Source organism: Podarcis erhardii (assembly GCF_964252035.2).
Source record: "Podarcis erhardii genome assembly, chromosome: 11".
NCBI lineage: Eukaryota > Metazoa > Chordata > Lepidosauria > Squamata > Lacertidae > Podarcis > Podarcis erhardii.
The window spans coordinates 4,323,799-4,337,196 of NC_138501.1; the positions used below are offsets into that span (position 1 = coordinate 4,323,799).

Here is a 13,398-nt window from a genome sequence, read left to right on the forward strand (position 1 = left end):
GATTGTTGAATGTTTGCGGAAATCGAAGCGACTTCCAAAACAGATTCCGTTCAACAACCAAGGTACGACTGTATATTGGAAACATGAGGTCAGACTAATTTTATTTTATCCCCTTCCCTCCTGCATCACTAATATATTAAGATTTTTCATCATCCATAACAACTAAAATGAACAATAGAATTATCAACTACATTTAGAATAAACACTTGAACACAATTTGAAAAACAGAAATATATGGTCTTCAGGCAGCTTAAAAGTACCAAGATCAAAAAATGCTTCTAGTAATTAAATTATTTTAAATTTAATTTTAGTCTTCACAGTTGTGTGTGTGTGTGTGTTTGTGTGTTTTAGAATTCAGTCTTTTGATTTCAATGAGATATGATGGATTATTAGTACAAGACAGGCAAAGATAGATCTGGTAAGGAAAGGATGAGTAAGTATGGGGAAGATGTTTATGTGTGGCAGCTGGGCAAGGAAACTAATTATCAAGTACCGTATTTTTCGCTCTATCCGACGCAGTTTTTCCGCTCCAAAAATTGAGGGGAAATGTGCGTCCTATGGAGCGAATGCAGCCTTCTTCCATAGCTGCCGCAACCCCTCCGCAAGGAGAGGCTGCACGGGGCTATGGCTTCTTTAGCCCTGTGCAGCGTCTCCGGGCAAGGAGAGGCTGCACGGGGCTAAAGGGGAAGCCAAAACAGCGAGCGGGATCCATCCCACTTGCTGCCTTGCCTTCTTCCATAGCTGCGCGCAACCCCTCCGGCAAGGAGAGGCTGCACGGGGCTATGGATTCTTTAGCCCTGCGCAGCGTCTCCCGGCAAGGAGAGGCTGCACGGGGCTAAAGGGGAAGCCAAAACAGCGAGCGGGATCCATCCCACTTGCTGCCTTGCCTTCTTCCATAGCTGCGCGCAACCCCTCTGGCAGGGAGAGGTTGTGTGCAGCCTGTACACTGCTCTTTGGGGCTGGGGGGGGGGAATATTTTTTTTCTTGATTCCCCCCCCCCCTAAAAACTGGGTGCGCCCTATGGGCCGGTGCGCCCTATGGTGCGAAAAATACAGTAATATTCTTATAGTCAAAAGTGTTCCAGAAAAGCGGGTGGCATGCCTACCTTGGCTACAACAAGGTGAAAGTTCACAAAGGACTTACTAATCACATAGTAAAGAATGCTCTATAAAAGGTGTGGACCAGATATCAACAATTACTAGTGTTAAGTTGTGGGTGAACATATCAGACGACACAGCGATTCTCCAAACAGCTCTTGTTTATTCACAGGCCAGGACAGAACTGAACTGAAGGGTTCCATCAGCCTGCTTATATAGAGCTCCAGTACAACGTTACTGTAACAACTTTCTACAACTATCCAATCACTGAACGTCACTTTCAATCCCTTATTTGCATAACTATCTACAGTATCTCCCTGCTGGCCCAGGGTGAGAACTTCAGTACATAACAACTAGAACCAAAAACGCCATGGTGGCTGTCCCCGCTAGAGGCATTCACAGTTAAAAAACTAAATATGTAAAGTAATTGGGCAAACTATAGTCAATTATTAAAAGATGATCAAGGACAATTAAAGCTCAAAACATTTGAGGAGGTAAGACATCACCTCACTGTTTGGCTTCAATATCATCAATTAAATAATGTATTTAATTCAGATAAAAAAATAGGGTTCAGGAGGGAAGAATTTAAATTACAAAAAGCAATACTAAAAAATAATAAGAAATTGTTGTCCAAAACTTATGGCCTATAATTGGAATGGGACTAAAAAGACAAGGAAATAAAAGAAGTTATGGTCAAATGGGCGCAAGATATCGGCCACACAATATATACGGAACAGTGGGAAAGGCTTTGGAGGTCGGATATACGCTTTACTGCCGGTTACACTATTAAACTGCGGGGGGCAGTGGAAGACAGGAGTGCCTGGCGTGCTCTGGTCCAGGGGGTCATGAAGAGTCGGACACGACTAAACGACTAAACAACAACACCACCACTATTAAAGAGAATTTAATGAAAATGTGCTACAGGTGGTATTTGACACCTTCCAAACTCACCAAGATATATAAATTAAAAAACAATTTATATTGGAAATGTAATAAAGCTGAGGGGACAATGATGCATGCATGGTGGGGCTGTGAAAAAATTAAAAATTTCTGAGGATGTATTCACGAAGAGTTAAAATTTCTATTGAAAAGAAACCAGAGGCATACCTATTAGGCATTTTGGGGGAAAGACATCCCACAGGATAAGAAAGGGCTATTTTTATATGCCACAGCCGCAGCCAGATTATTACTTGCAAAAAACTGAAAAGGAGTTATTATCCCAACAAAAGAGGAATGGATAAATAAATTATGTGAATTTATAGAACTGGCAAAGTTAATAGTAGCCACAAGACATCAGACAAATCCGAAGTAAAGGAAGGAATGGCAATGCATGGAGGATTATATGAAAAAACACTGCTCTAAGGTTAATATGTTGATATGCTTAGACTAAGTGTGTAAAGTACATATTCAGACGAAATAGAAAAAATATATATAAGGAATAATATTCAAAAGACGCAATGTCAATAAGATTAAATAACTACACAGAATGTTGAGTTGGGGGGGGAGGGAAGTCATATGGGTGTACAGTGGTACCTCGGGTTAAGTACCTAATTCGTTCCAGAGGTCCATTCTTAACCTGAAACTGTTCTTAACCTGAAGCACCACATTGGCTAATGGGGCCTCCCGCTGCTGCTGCGCTGCTGGAGCACGATTTCTGTTCTCATCCTGAAGCAAAGTTCTTAACCTGAGGTACTATTTCTGGGTTAGTGGAGTCTGTAACCTGAAGCGTATGTAACCTGAAGCGTATGTAACCCGAGGTACCACTGTATATGTGATGGTATTGGTTTTCACTAATGTATAGTATAGATGTTTTCTTTTTCTTTTTGCTTGTCTGTTTTTGGTATGTTCATTTTTTTATTTTTATTTTTGTATTTTTGTGCAATCTTCAAATAAAGAAAAGTGTTAAATGGAAAAAAATAGTACTCCAGAAAAGCATCTAATTAAAACCTGTATAAGGCAGGTATGTTTAATTATTTTTCGCTTTAAAGACCAGTGGCTATCTTTCAAGGTTTCGGGGGGGGGGGTGCCAGTGGTGGGTGTGGCCATCCCACATTCTACATGCGCACTTTCTTACTCACAGCACACAGCACCCTAACCCTTGCCTGATCCATGCAGATCAGCTGAGATGAGGAGTCAATCACCCCCCTCTCCCTGATCTTTCTTCATATGATTTCCTGGGAAGACAATTGTGCTGCAGCTGTTGGAGGTAGGTATCACTGCTGTGCAGTGGCCGATATTGTCACCAACAAGACACAGGAAGCGGAAATGGTAGCAAATCATCTAATCTAGTTGTGTGCTTTTTTCTCTTTATGCTGCTGCCAAAAATTGTGGGGAAGCGACAAAAAATTGTGTGTGCCTGTATCAGGCCTGCAGTTCATTACTAGTGTGTGTATCTACACACACACACACACACACACACACACACACACACACACACAGACTGTTTACAATCTCAGGATGCCAGTTTTCATCAAACTCTATGCAGTAAGACAGTGGAGTACATGCACATTTATAAACTAAGTATATTATCAGTAGTGGTAAACATTATCCTAAAATAAAACAAGGTATGTATCTTAATTCAGATAGAAAGGAAGTTTGAACAACTAAGATTCCCAGTGACTGGACACCTCAAATAATTCTTGAAAAACAGCTGCCCATGAGATATGTCTAAAGCATTACTATCCAAAACATCTTCCCGTTTATACTTACTATTTAGTAGAATCTGACAATTGATACTCTCGCCGCCTGTCATAGCATTCTTGGATTCCAGGGTCATTCCATAAATACCTTATTGCATCTACATAAGGGTTCTCAAATGAGCACACTTTCTCTATGTCAACGTCTCGAACTAGCTGCGCATTAGCCTATAATAATAAAAACAAAATCCAATTACATTTAAGTGCATTAGACATATTGAACAAAATATATATTAGGTTACTTACATACTTACTTACTTACTTACACACACACACACACAAAAGCATAATGTGTTGATAAGAACATTTGGAAATGTTGTTTCCTAGACATGCGGTCAGACTTCTTTTCTAAAATATGTGGTAAGTATGTTTTTGTTTTTTTAAAAAAAGTACTTTCTGGAAGGTAAAATGGGTAAAGGTAAAGGACCCCTGGAAATTTTAAGTGCAATCGAATTTGACTTTGGGGTGTGACACATCAGAAGGCAATGACAGCACTCAGAATATTGAGATGCGAGTCACAAAAGGAAGTAGAATAGAAAAAGAGAAGTGATTGTTGGCTGACAATCAGAGTACCGGTAATTTGGACAGAGCAAAGGTGTGTGGACATTCTAACTAGGTGGAAGCTGGGGTGCACGATTAAGACCTGCTAATATTAAACTATATCTGAAAATACTTATATTCACTAATTCATTAGCAATACTACAGTAGCATATATGAAAGCTATAATAAACATATGTTAACAAATCAAAAGTTGTTAATAAATATAAAATACACTACAAAAATAGTGTTATGTTGGAAATAAACCTCCAGTAGATTATTGGGAGCATGAGGGAATCGTATTATTTTATTCACTTCATATAACTGGGAAAATGTCAATGACAATTCATCTAATATAAAAGTAAAACATTTTAACTGGCAAAGATATTGGCTTTAAAATCAAGAATCCCACAGTTGGCTACGTTAGAACAGGATGCTGGACTATATGGACATTGGCCTGATCAGACACATTCGTCTTATGTTCACCCAAGATAATATGAAGAAGCAGCTCTTCTGCTCTCTGTGCCAACCAAATGAACTTTCTCAAAATGATGTACATGACCATCACTTGCTCGTGCAGAAAGTGAATTATCCTTGACTCAATTCACTATACAGTGGTACCTCAGGTTAAGTACTTAATTTGTTCTGGAGGTCCGTTCTTAACCTGAAACTGTTCTTAATCTGAAGCACCACTTTAGCTAATGGGGCCTCTTGCTGCCGCCGCGCCGCTGGAGCATGATTTGTGTTCTCATCCTGAAGCCAAGTTCTTAACCTGAAGCACTATTTCTGGGTTAGCAGAGTCTGTAACCTGAAGTGTATGTAACCTGAAGTGTATGTAACCCGAGGTACCACTGTACTCAATACTTGCTTGTAGGGACCTGTCTGGAACTGACAACACAAACACCAACAGAAACTTATTTCGATAATGTGGAAAATCCCCTTTGTTTGCTTAGCTATCAGACATTGCTAAACAAACAATTCACAGGCTCAAATTTTAATTTTCAGTTCCTGTTTGAAGTAGCCAAAGAACCAGCATAGTTTCAAGCTAAGGAAGTTATCTTTTCTTTAAGCAAGCAGACTGCATTACTGAAAAACCTTTTCAGTAAGTCCATATAGTCTACCAGGTGTTAAAATTTAGGTCAGACATGGGAAGCTGGGGGAATCAGCAGTTACTCGTGAAGTCTAATGAATGTCTACTAACATTTAACCAAAAGATTGCACAACATCTTGCAATAACAGCCAAATAGCACCATGCCTTGTGCTTATATAATAATAATAATAATAATAATAATAATAATAATAATAATAATAATTTTTTATTTATACCACGCCCTCCCCAGCCAAGGCCGGGCTCAGAGCGGCTTACAAGCAATAATAAAAACAAGATGAATGATTACAACTTAAAAACAAAAATAAAATACAACATTAAAATAATGGAACATTAAAATATAGCCTCATCGCAGGAGAAGGAAAAGAAAAAAGAAAGAGAGGGAGGGAGGGAATCAAATTGGCTCCAAGCCAAAAGCCAGGCGGAACAACTCTGTCTTACAGGCCCTGCGGAAAGAAATCAGATCCTGCAGGGCCCTGGTCTCATGAGGCAGAGCGTTCCACCAGGCTGGGGCCAGAGTTGAAAAGGCCCTGGCTCTCGTTGAAGCCAATCTAACTTCCTATATAACACTAGCTTTGTGCAACCGGCCTCCAATAGTTATTTTCATTGATGCTACCTGGAACTATAAAAGAAGGGGAAGTTACTGGTGCAAGAATTAAAAAGTTCGTCCCTATTAGTTACATTAGAACCAGCTAGTACTGGTCTTCATCATTACAGTGAGAGCAATACAGTCAAAGTGGCTCACTTGTCTAAGAAATACTGATGCACTATTTGGGACAAACAACTCAACCCCTTATTCAGCAGTGTAATTTGAATACATGCCTAACAATATGCACACACTGGAAGAAGGAACGGCAATAAGTATGGAACTTGAGACACTGTTGTTAATCCGTTACCTTTTGCTGTTCAATCACAAGATGCACAATACAAGTTACTATGATTTTTGTATTTATTTCAATGTACAACGTACCTTTTCCTAACTGTAATTAAACTGTTTTATGGTAGAATTTGATCATTAGCCAATTAGCTACTATCATGAGTAGTTAATATCACAGCAAGCATATATTGCTGTACATTAATAATGAACATAGTCAGATAATGCACTTTCCCCTGAAAAGTACACAGACTAATTTATTCAAATATTGCCAAGGATCATTAGTGAAATCTGCAACACACAAAAAAGGTGACTGCTTAAAAGAGAAATGTCAATAAATAGACAATAAAGTATCCTTGGCAGTTGTTGTCTTTTTAAAAAAGGAAAAATTATAAACATTAAGTCCGATTGTGATGCATATAACAAAAATGGGCAGACTATGGGCAATATCCCATTTGCAAACGGGTTGCATTCTGAGTCACTGCATGCTTGTGTGAAATTGTGTGCAACAGTAACACCTATTGAAAAAGTCTGCAAACACCCGATTCTGCTCCCCTGCCCCTTTCTGGGATGTTTTTGTAATGTTTTTAGGTCACTTCCGGGTTCGGTGCAATGTGTACATGCGTGGTTATGCCAATATTGGATGGACCTAAAACGTGTGCTGCCTGTATATCCATCAGTATCTTTCCACAATATCTGCAAACAGATCTTAAGAACTGGAGACTTGTTAAAGCACTTGCTGTACTATTAAATGATATCAGCAAATGCTCAGAACAGAGGAGAATTTCTAGTAAAATCTAGCTGTTACAATTGTAGATCAAAGATCTGCAGCAGACGAAATCTACAATTCTGTAGTTGTGAAATGAAAGACAGACTAAACATTCAAGTGAGAACAGAACAGATACAGAGCCAGCCATAGCAAGAAAATGCTGGTAAGTTCCTCACTATGGGAAGCCATCGTTTCCAGTAATTAAACATTTGACGTTATAAAAATGATGGCACATCCATTTTTGTAAGCCACAGGAATGGGAGTTAAGTCCTTTATTTTAATCAAAGGTCTCTTGTGAACATAGGAATCAGTTCATTTGTACAGTGCTGTCTTCAATGTTTGGCAGAGATTCTGCAAAGTTCCAGCCAGGAGTCTTTCCTACTCATACCTGAGATGCCAAAGACTGAACCTGGGACCTTTCGCACGCAAGACATGTGCTTTCCTACTGAGCTGCTGCGCACTAGTGCCATGATGCCAGACATTAGCTAAATGCAAAAATTCCAGGACTTACAGTATTATCAGCACCTGAAGTGCAGAGTCTGTTAAGAGGGTATGGAATAAAGCTTAGAGGTGCACTAGAGCGAGGAAATATGCCAGATCGGTAATAGGAATATAAAATAGTCACAATGGCCAACATAAAGCACAAAATATCTTTCTGTTAACATGGGCCTATTCCAAATATATGTAACATGGGAGAGAGGAAAGGAGTGTAACCAGGGTGGATGAAAATCAATAATTTTTAAATAAAAAAATAAAAATAAATCAGATTTTTTAAAATTTTAAATTGGATTTTTAAAAAATAAAATGCTTTTGGAAGAAAATTCTTTCGAAAGATAGTTTTCTATTTAAGTTACAGTATAGTCCAGGAAATAAAGATTTGCTTTTAATTATGTAGCATGAGGCTTTATATGCAATGTTTAAATGTTTTGGTAAATGAATTCCATTAATCCATTCACAATGTCATGCTCTTCCAGAGGTTTCTGTAAGATTATTTGGGGCAGTTTTTCTAACGAGATGATATTATCACAGGTGCTTGTTTTTGCAGTTCTCAAAAGTGTGAATTTGTGTCTGCAGAGATAACATGACTTTTCACAGGAAAAATGTTATAAAATAAACATATAGAGTTGAGGAAAATAATTTAAACCCATTGTTCCTTTGCAAATCTATATACACAGAATCAACCCCATATCTCTTAAATGCTGAGTTGCAAGAGGTTCAATGAATAGATCGTTTGGAGTGGAATAGATCTGCACAAGTAGCCAAGTGTGAAGCAGTAAAAATGAAAGTGCAGTCTTGTGAGCAGAATACTCCACAGGTCTTGGGATCTTTGTGTAATACAGTGGTACCTCGGGTTACAAACACTTTGGGTTACAAACTCCGCTAACCCAGAAGTAGTACCTTGGGTTGAGAACTTTGCCCCAGGATGAGAATGGAAATCGCGCAGCGGCCCCATTAGCAAAAGTGTGCCTGTCAGGGAACTGCAGGCAGCGAGGGAGGAAAGAATGGGAGGATACAGAGAACGATCTCCACTGATTAGTACTGGCTCGTCGTCCTCAGAAGACAGAGAGGAGGATAGTGAGTCTAGGGAGGAAGGGGGGCTTCCGAGAGAGGGGGATCCACGAAAACGGTTGGAAAAGAGAAACCCGTCAGAGCAACATGTCATGAGAGATGGATCACTTTGTTTATTCTGCATGTAATCTTGTCAGAAGGAAATAAAGAAAGGAATTTATGGCTGGCTGCCGGGAGTGTTATCTCTGCTGAGTGCAGCAACGCGTGCAGCTGGCTAGCTGACAGTGCTTCAGGTTAAGAACGGTTTCGGGTTAAGAATGGACCTCCAGAACGAATTAAGTTTGTATCGCGAGGAAGCACTGTAATTGTGCAAGTCAGTAATTTTTGATGTAACTGTAAAAACTGCTCTGGAAATTTATTATTCCAAAAATGAAACCTTCATCTGGTTGTAAATATTAAGATTATACTAGCAAGAATGAGTCTTTCTGTAAAAAAATATGATTTAAATCAAGTCTTACTGACTAGTGATTTAAATCGTGATTTAAATCAAATCCACCCTGCTTGTAACAGTGTGCTGCAGGGATGCTGAGCTCTCCCCCCTGCCTGCTACTTCACTCCACCACAACCCATCTCCCATTTCTCTCTCAACTTGATGCCCTAACCAGAACTGAGCTCAGAGGACATTAAACTGCCCCTGCCCCTTGGCGTCACGTGTTATTAATACAGTGGTGCCTTGCAAGACGAAATTAATCCGTTCCGCGATTCTCTTCGTCTAGCGGTTTTTTCGTCTTGCGAAGCAAGCCCATTGACAGCTTAGCGGATTAGCGCTATTAGCGGTCTAGCGGCTTTTAGCGATCAGCTGAGAAGCGGCTTATCAGCGGAACAGCTGATAAGCGGCTTAGCGCTTAGGGAAAGGGCGGGAAAAAGCGGGGGGGAAATGCGGGAACTCGCAATATTTTTTCGTCTTGTGAAGCAACCCCATAGAGAAATTCGTTTAGCGAAGCGCCTCCAAAAACGGAAAACCCTTTCGTCTAGTGGGTTTTTCGTCTTGCGAGGCGTTCGTCTTGCGGGGCACCACTGTACAGACCTGTGTTGAAAAAAGACACAGGTCTGCTGCCACCTGCTGCTTGGCCCTCTGTTGAATAGCTAAAAAGACTGGGAGCATCATAAGACTCTGGGTGCTCTGACCCCCCTTGTCCTGGGCTGGGGAGGAAGTGGATTCAAGGAGGAAAAGTTTCACCAAAGGAGAGGTAAGCGCCCAGCAGGCAGGAAAAATGAAAACTATAAAAACACTCCCTTAGCTTAATACATATGGCAGAGAGGTTGTTGTTGGTTTTTTTTTAAGTATTCTACCATTTAAAAATCTGTACATTCCATTCCTTATAAAATAGATTAAAATTACCCTATATGTATGAAATTTAGTAAAGAAAATCTCTTTGGTGAGATACACAAGTTCTCCAACTTTTAGAAACACTGAATGGGAAAAAACAGCTGTTCAAATCTGTGACTGGGCCAGCGGTTTTTTGGGGAGGGTTCATATTAACCGGGGAGATGTTTAACTTGAAAAGCTGATATGAAAAACTGAAATGCTTTGAGCAATTCAGGTAGACCTCTGGGGCATGCCAGTGAGAGTGTAGTGTGGTGTAGTGAGAGCTAGTGTGGTGTAGTGGTTAAGAGCAGTAGTCTTGCAATCTGGTGAACCGGGTTCGCGTCTCCGCTCCTCCACATGCAGCTGCTGGGTGACCTTGGGCCAGTCCCACTTCTCTGAAGTCTCTCAGCCCCACTCATGTCACAGAGTGTTTGTTGGGGGGGAGGAAGGGAAAGGAGAATGTTAGCCGCTTTGAGACTCCTTCGGGTAGTGATAAAGCGGGATATCAAATCCAAACTCTTCTTCTTCTTCATTTGAAGAAAAGACGTTGTGCCATTTTCATACTGTTTAAAAGCAGCGTATTTTAGAGCAGCCTGGAGATGCTTTGTACTACAACTTCCATTAACTTCCCAAGCTGGTTGGGGCGAATGGAAGCTAAAGCCAAACCAGGTTGGGGAACAGACAACTTATCAACACAAGTAATTTTTTGTGAGTGAAAAGTCCACCATGCCCTAGGAAGTATCAGTTACTTATCCCACATTTGGTTGTATTTAAACACTTGTTGGCTTCAAAGCCTGGCTAGCTTAAAACTGGAAATGCTGGCTAATTTTTTTGCATACACCTTTCAGTCAAGCTGTTAGCTCAGCCAGCAGAAGTGTTAATTTAATTATTTCTTAAAACAATTACAGTTGAAAATCATAAGCTCTGTTTCTCCATCATTCTCTCCTGACGGTGCCCACAGAAAACAAAATCCCGGGGAGAGAGAGAGAGAGAGAGAGAGAGAGAGAGAGAGAGAGAGAGAGACACACACACACACACACACACACACATATATATATATATATATATATATATATATATATATATATCATATTTTTTGCTCTATAACACGCACCTGACCATAACACACACATCGTTTTTAGAGGAGGAAAACAAGGCAGGGGGAAATTCTGAAGAAACAGTGGATGTATCATTTTTGTGCCTCATGCTGCGGCCACAGACATGTGATCTGATGGTGAATTTGGGGTGACCCAATGCAAAAATCCTGAGAATCCCTGTGGATCTGTGCTTTGTAACCACGTTTTTGCACCATTGTGGCCCCAGGCAACAGTGGGTGGGTGATTTTTTTGGTGCAGGCTGTAGCCATGGACATGCTATGTGATCTGATGGTGAATTTGGGATGACCCAATGCAAAGAGCCGGAGGATCCATGTGGATCCATGCTTTGTAACCACGTTTTTGCACCATTGTGGCCCCAGAAAGAAAGGCAAAAGTTTTCCCCCACCCAGCCACCCAAGCCAGCCCTCTCTCTCTCTCTCTCTCTCTCTCTCTCTCTCTCTCTCCCACCTGCATGTTTTCCAGCTGCCTGCGAGTCCCTAAAATGCTTCCCTGGACGCAGCAGCACCAGAGCACGGAATGGAATTAGAAGGAAGAACGGATCCTTTCCTTTCCCCTCTGCTTGCCTGGAGGGGAGGGGTTGCCTGGAGGGGATTTGCCTGCTCTTTGTTCCATTTGAGCAAACAGCAACCAAAACAGGAGAGGGTGGGCAGTAAGACCCTGAGACAGAATGCAGGAAAGCAACAGCTTCCTCTCTTGCGCGATTGGATTTTTGCCTGATTTTTGCCCCTGTGCTCGGGACAGTCAGCTCCAGGGACCACACATTCGCTCAATAACACGCACAGACATTTCCCATTACTTTTTAGGAGAAAAAATCTGTGTGTTATAGAGAGAAAAGTACGGTATAGATAGGCATGAAGATAAAGGTTAAAAAAGGACAAGACACCAGGGCCAGAAAAGCCTCCGCTACAAGGCGGTGATGGTCAAGGCACTTCACAAAGAATCTGCAACCCACTTTCCCAAGCCTTGCTGTCCACAGAACACAGGACCAGCTCCACCTCTCACAAAGCGGCTTCCTTCCACTCCAGTGCTAGAGGACAGCTTGTCCCTCAACTCCGAGCAACCATTTGTAAGCAAGTCTTGAAAAGCATGAAGAAAAAGCAGGGCAGTCCAACGCAGACACAGGCAGCCCGGTCTTATTCAGGCCAAGGCATAATGAAATCCAACGGGAGATGTTAAGTAACAGTTGCAGAAAGGCTGCTCTGTGACTGACAGCGCTGCAAGCCTGCTGAAACAGAAAGCCAACTTTCAACTCCCACCAGGCAGCCTCCCTTCTTTGGAAGTCTTACATAAGCAGAACTTGAGTATAGCACCCACATAGTCCCTTCACAGCATAAATCACAGTTCTTAAGTTTGTCGCTTAAGCAGACTTGCCACTGTTGGGAGAAAGGGTTCATGTCAATTAACTTTTATATCAAATTTATCATACTTTTTTTATTAAAAAAAATACAATGGGTTATAATGCATTGCCCCAGCACAGGCTTTTATTTTCTGCTGAAAACTGTTTAAAAACTTTTAAAAACAAACAAACATTAGTGTGCAGATCTTATCTATTTCTAACGTTGGTTACAGTTACATAGGCATGATGGTGAGAACCTGTGACCTGCCAGATGTTGTTGAGCAACAACTCCCATCACACCTAGCCAGCATAAAGATAAGATAAAAAATACCTCATTTAAAAACTGTTTAAAATATCTAAAAACAATTAAACATAATAAACCATTTAAAGCAAACTTAAGAACAGGTGTACCCAAATCAAGTGCCTGGCTATGCCCAGTACAGTGGTACCTCTGGTTACGAACTTAATTCGTTCCGGAGGTCTGTTCTTAACATGAGGTGTGCTTTTGCTAATGGGGCTGCCCGCTGCCGCCGGCGTGCGACTTCTGCTCGCATCCCGGGGCAAAGTTTGCTACCAGGAGCATCTACTTCCAGGATGGGTGATGGTGGCTGCCTAATGTCTACAAGCAGGGAGTCCCAAAGCACAGGGGTTGACCAAAATTTCATCTTGCAGTTATTATTAAGTTCTAGATTAAGTTACAGTCTTTCACCTAGTTCTGTATTTTAGTAATTGAAACACCAAAGAACAGTATATACACTTGAAATTTTAGGATATAAAGGAAACTGTTTATTTAATTACAAATAGCAGTAAATTTTTGAGATTTAATTTTTTAGTGTATTAGTAAGTTTATCAAATAATAGTGGGTTTTTTGGAAAATTGAATTCATAATAAAAACTCATTGTTGTGAAGAGTGCACTTTTTGCCAATGTGCATTATATTCACCAGCAAATCCTTTTTGTTGTTGTTGTTTCAAGGTTCTGACAAT

At 40.7% G+C, this 13,398-nt stretch overlaps 1 protein-coding gene across 2 annotated transcripts in view; it reads right to left on the minus strand.

Annotated features, from left to right (window-relative positions):
* The window catches only part of LOC309352511 (guanine nucleotide-binding protein G(q) subunit alpha), a 91,545-nt gene that overhangs the window by 28,043 nt on the left and 50,104 nt on the right, over window positions 1–13,398 (minus strand). For both annotated transcript variants that reach the window (XM_081881065.1, XM_081881066.1), the window contains exon 3: window positions 3,807–3,961. In XM_081881065.1, the coding sequence (XP_081737191.1) occupies window positions 3,807–3,961 (155 nt within the window). The remainder of the gene's footprint in view (window positions 1–3,806; window positions 3,962–13,398) is intronic.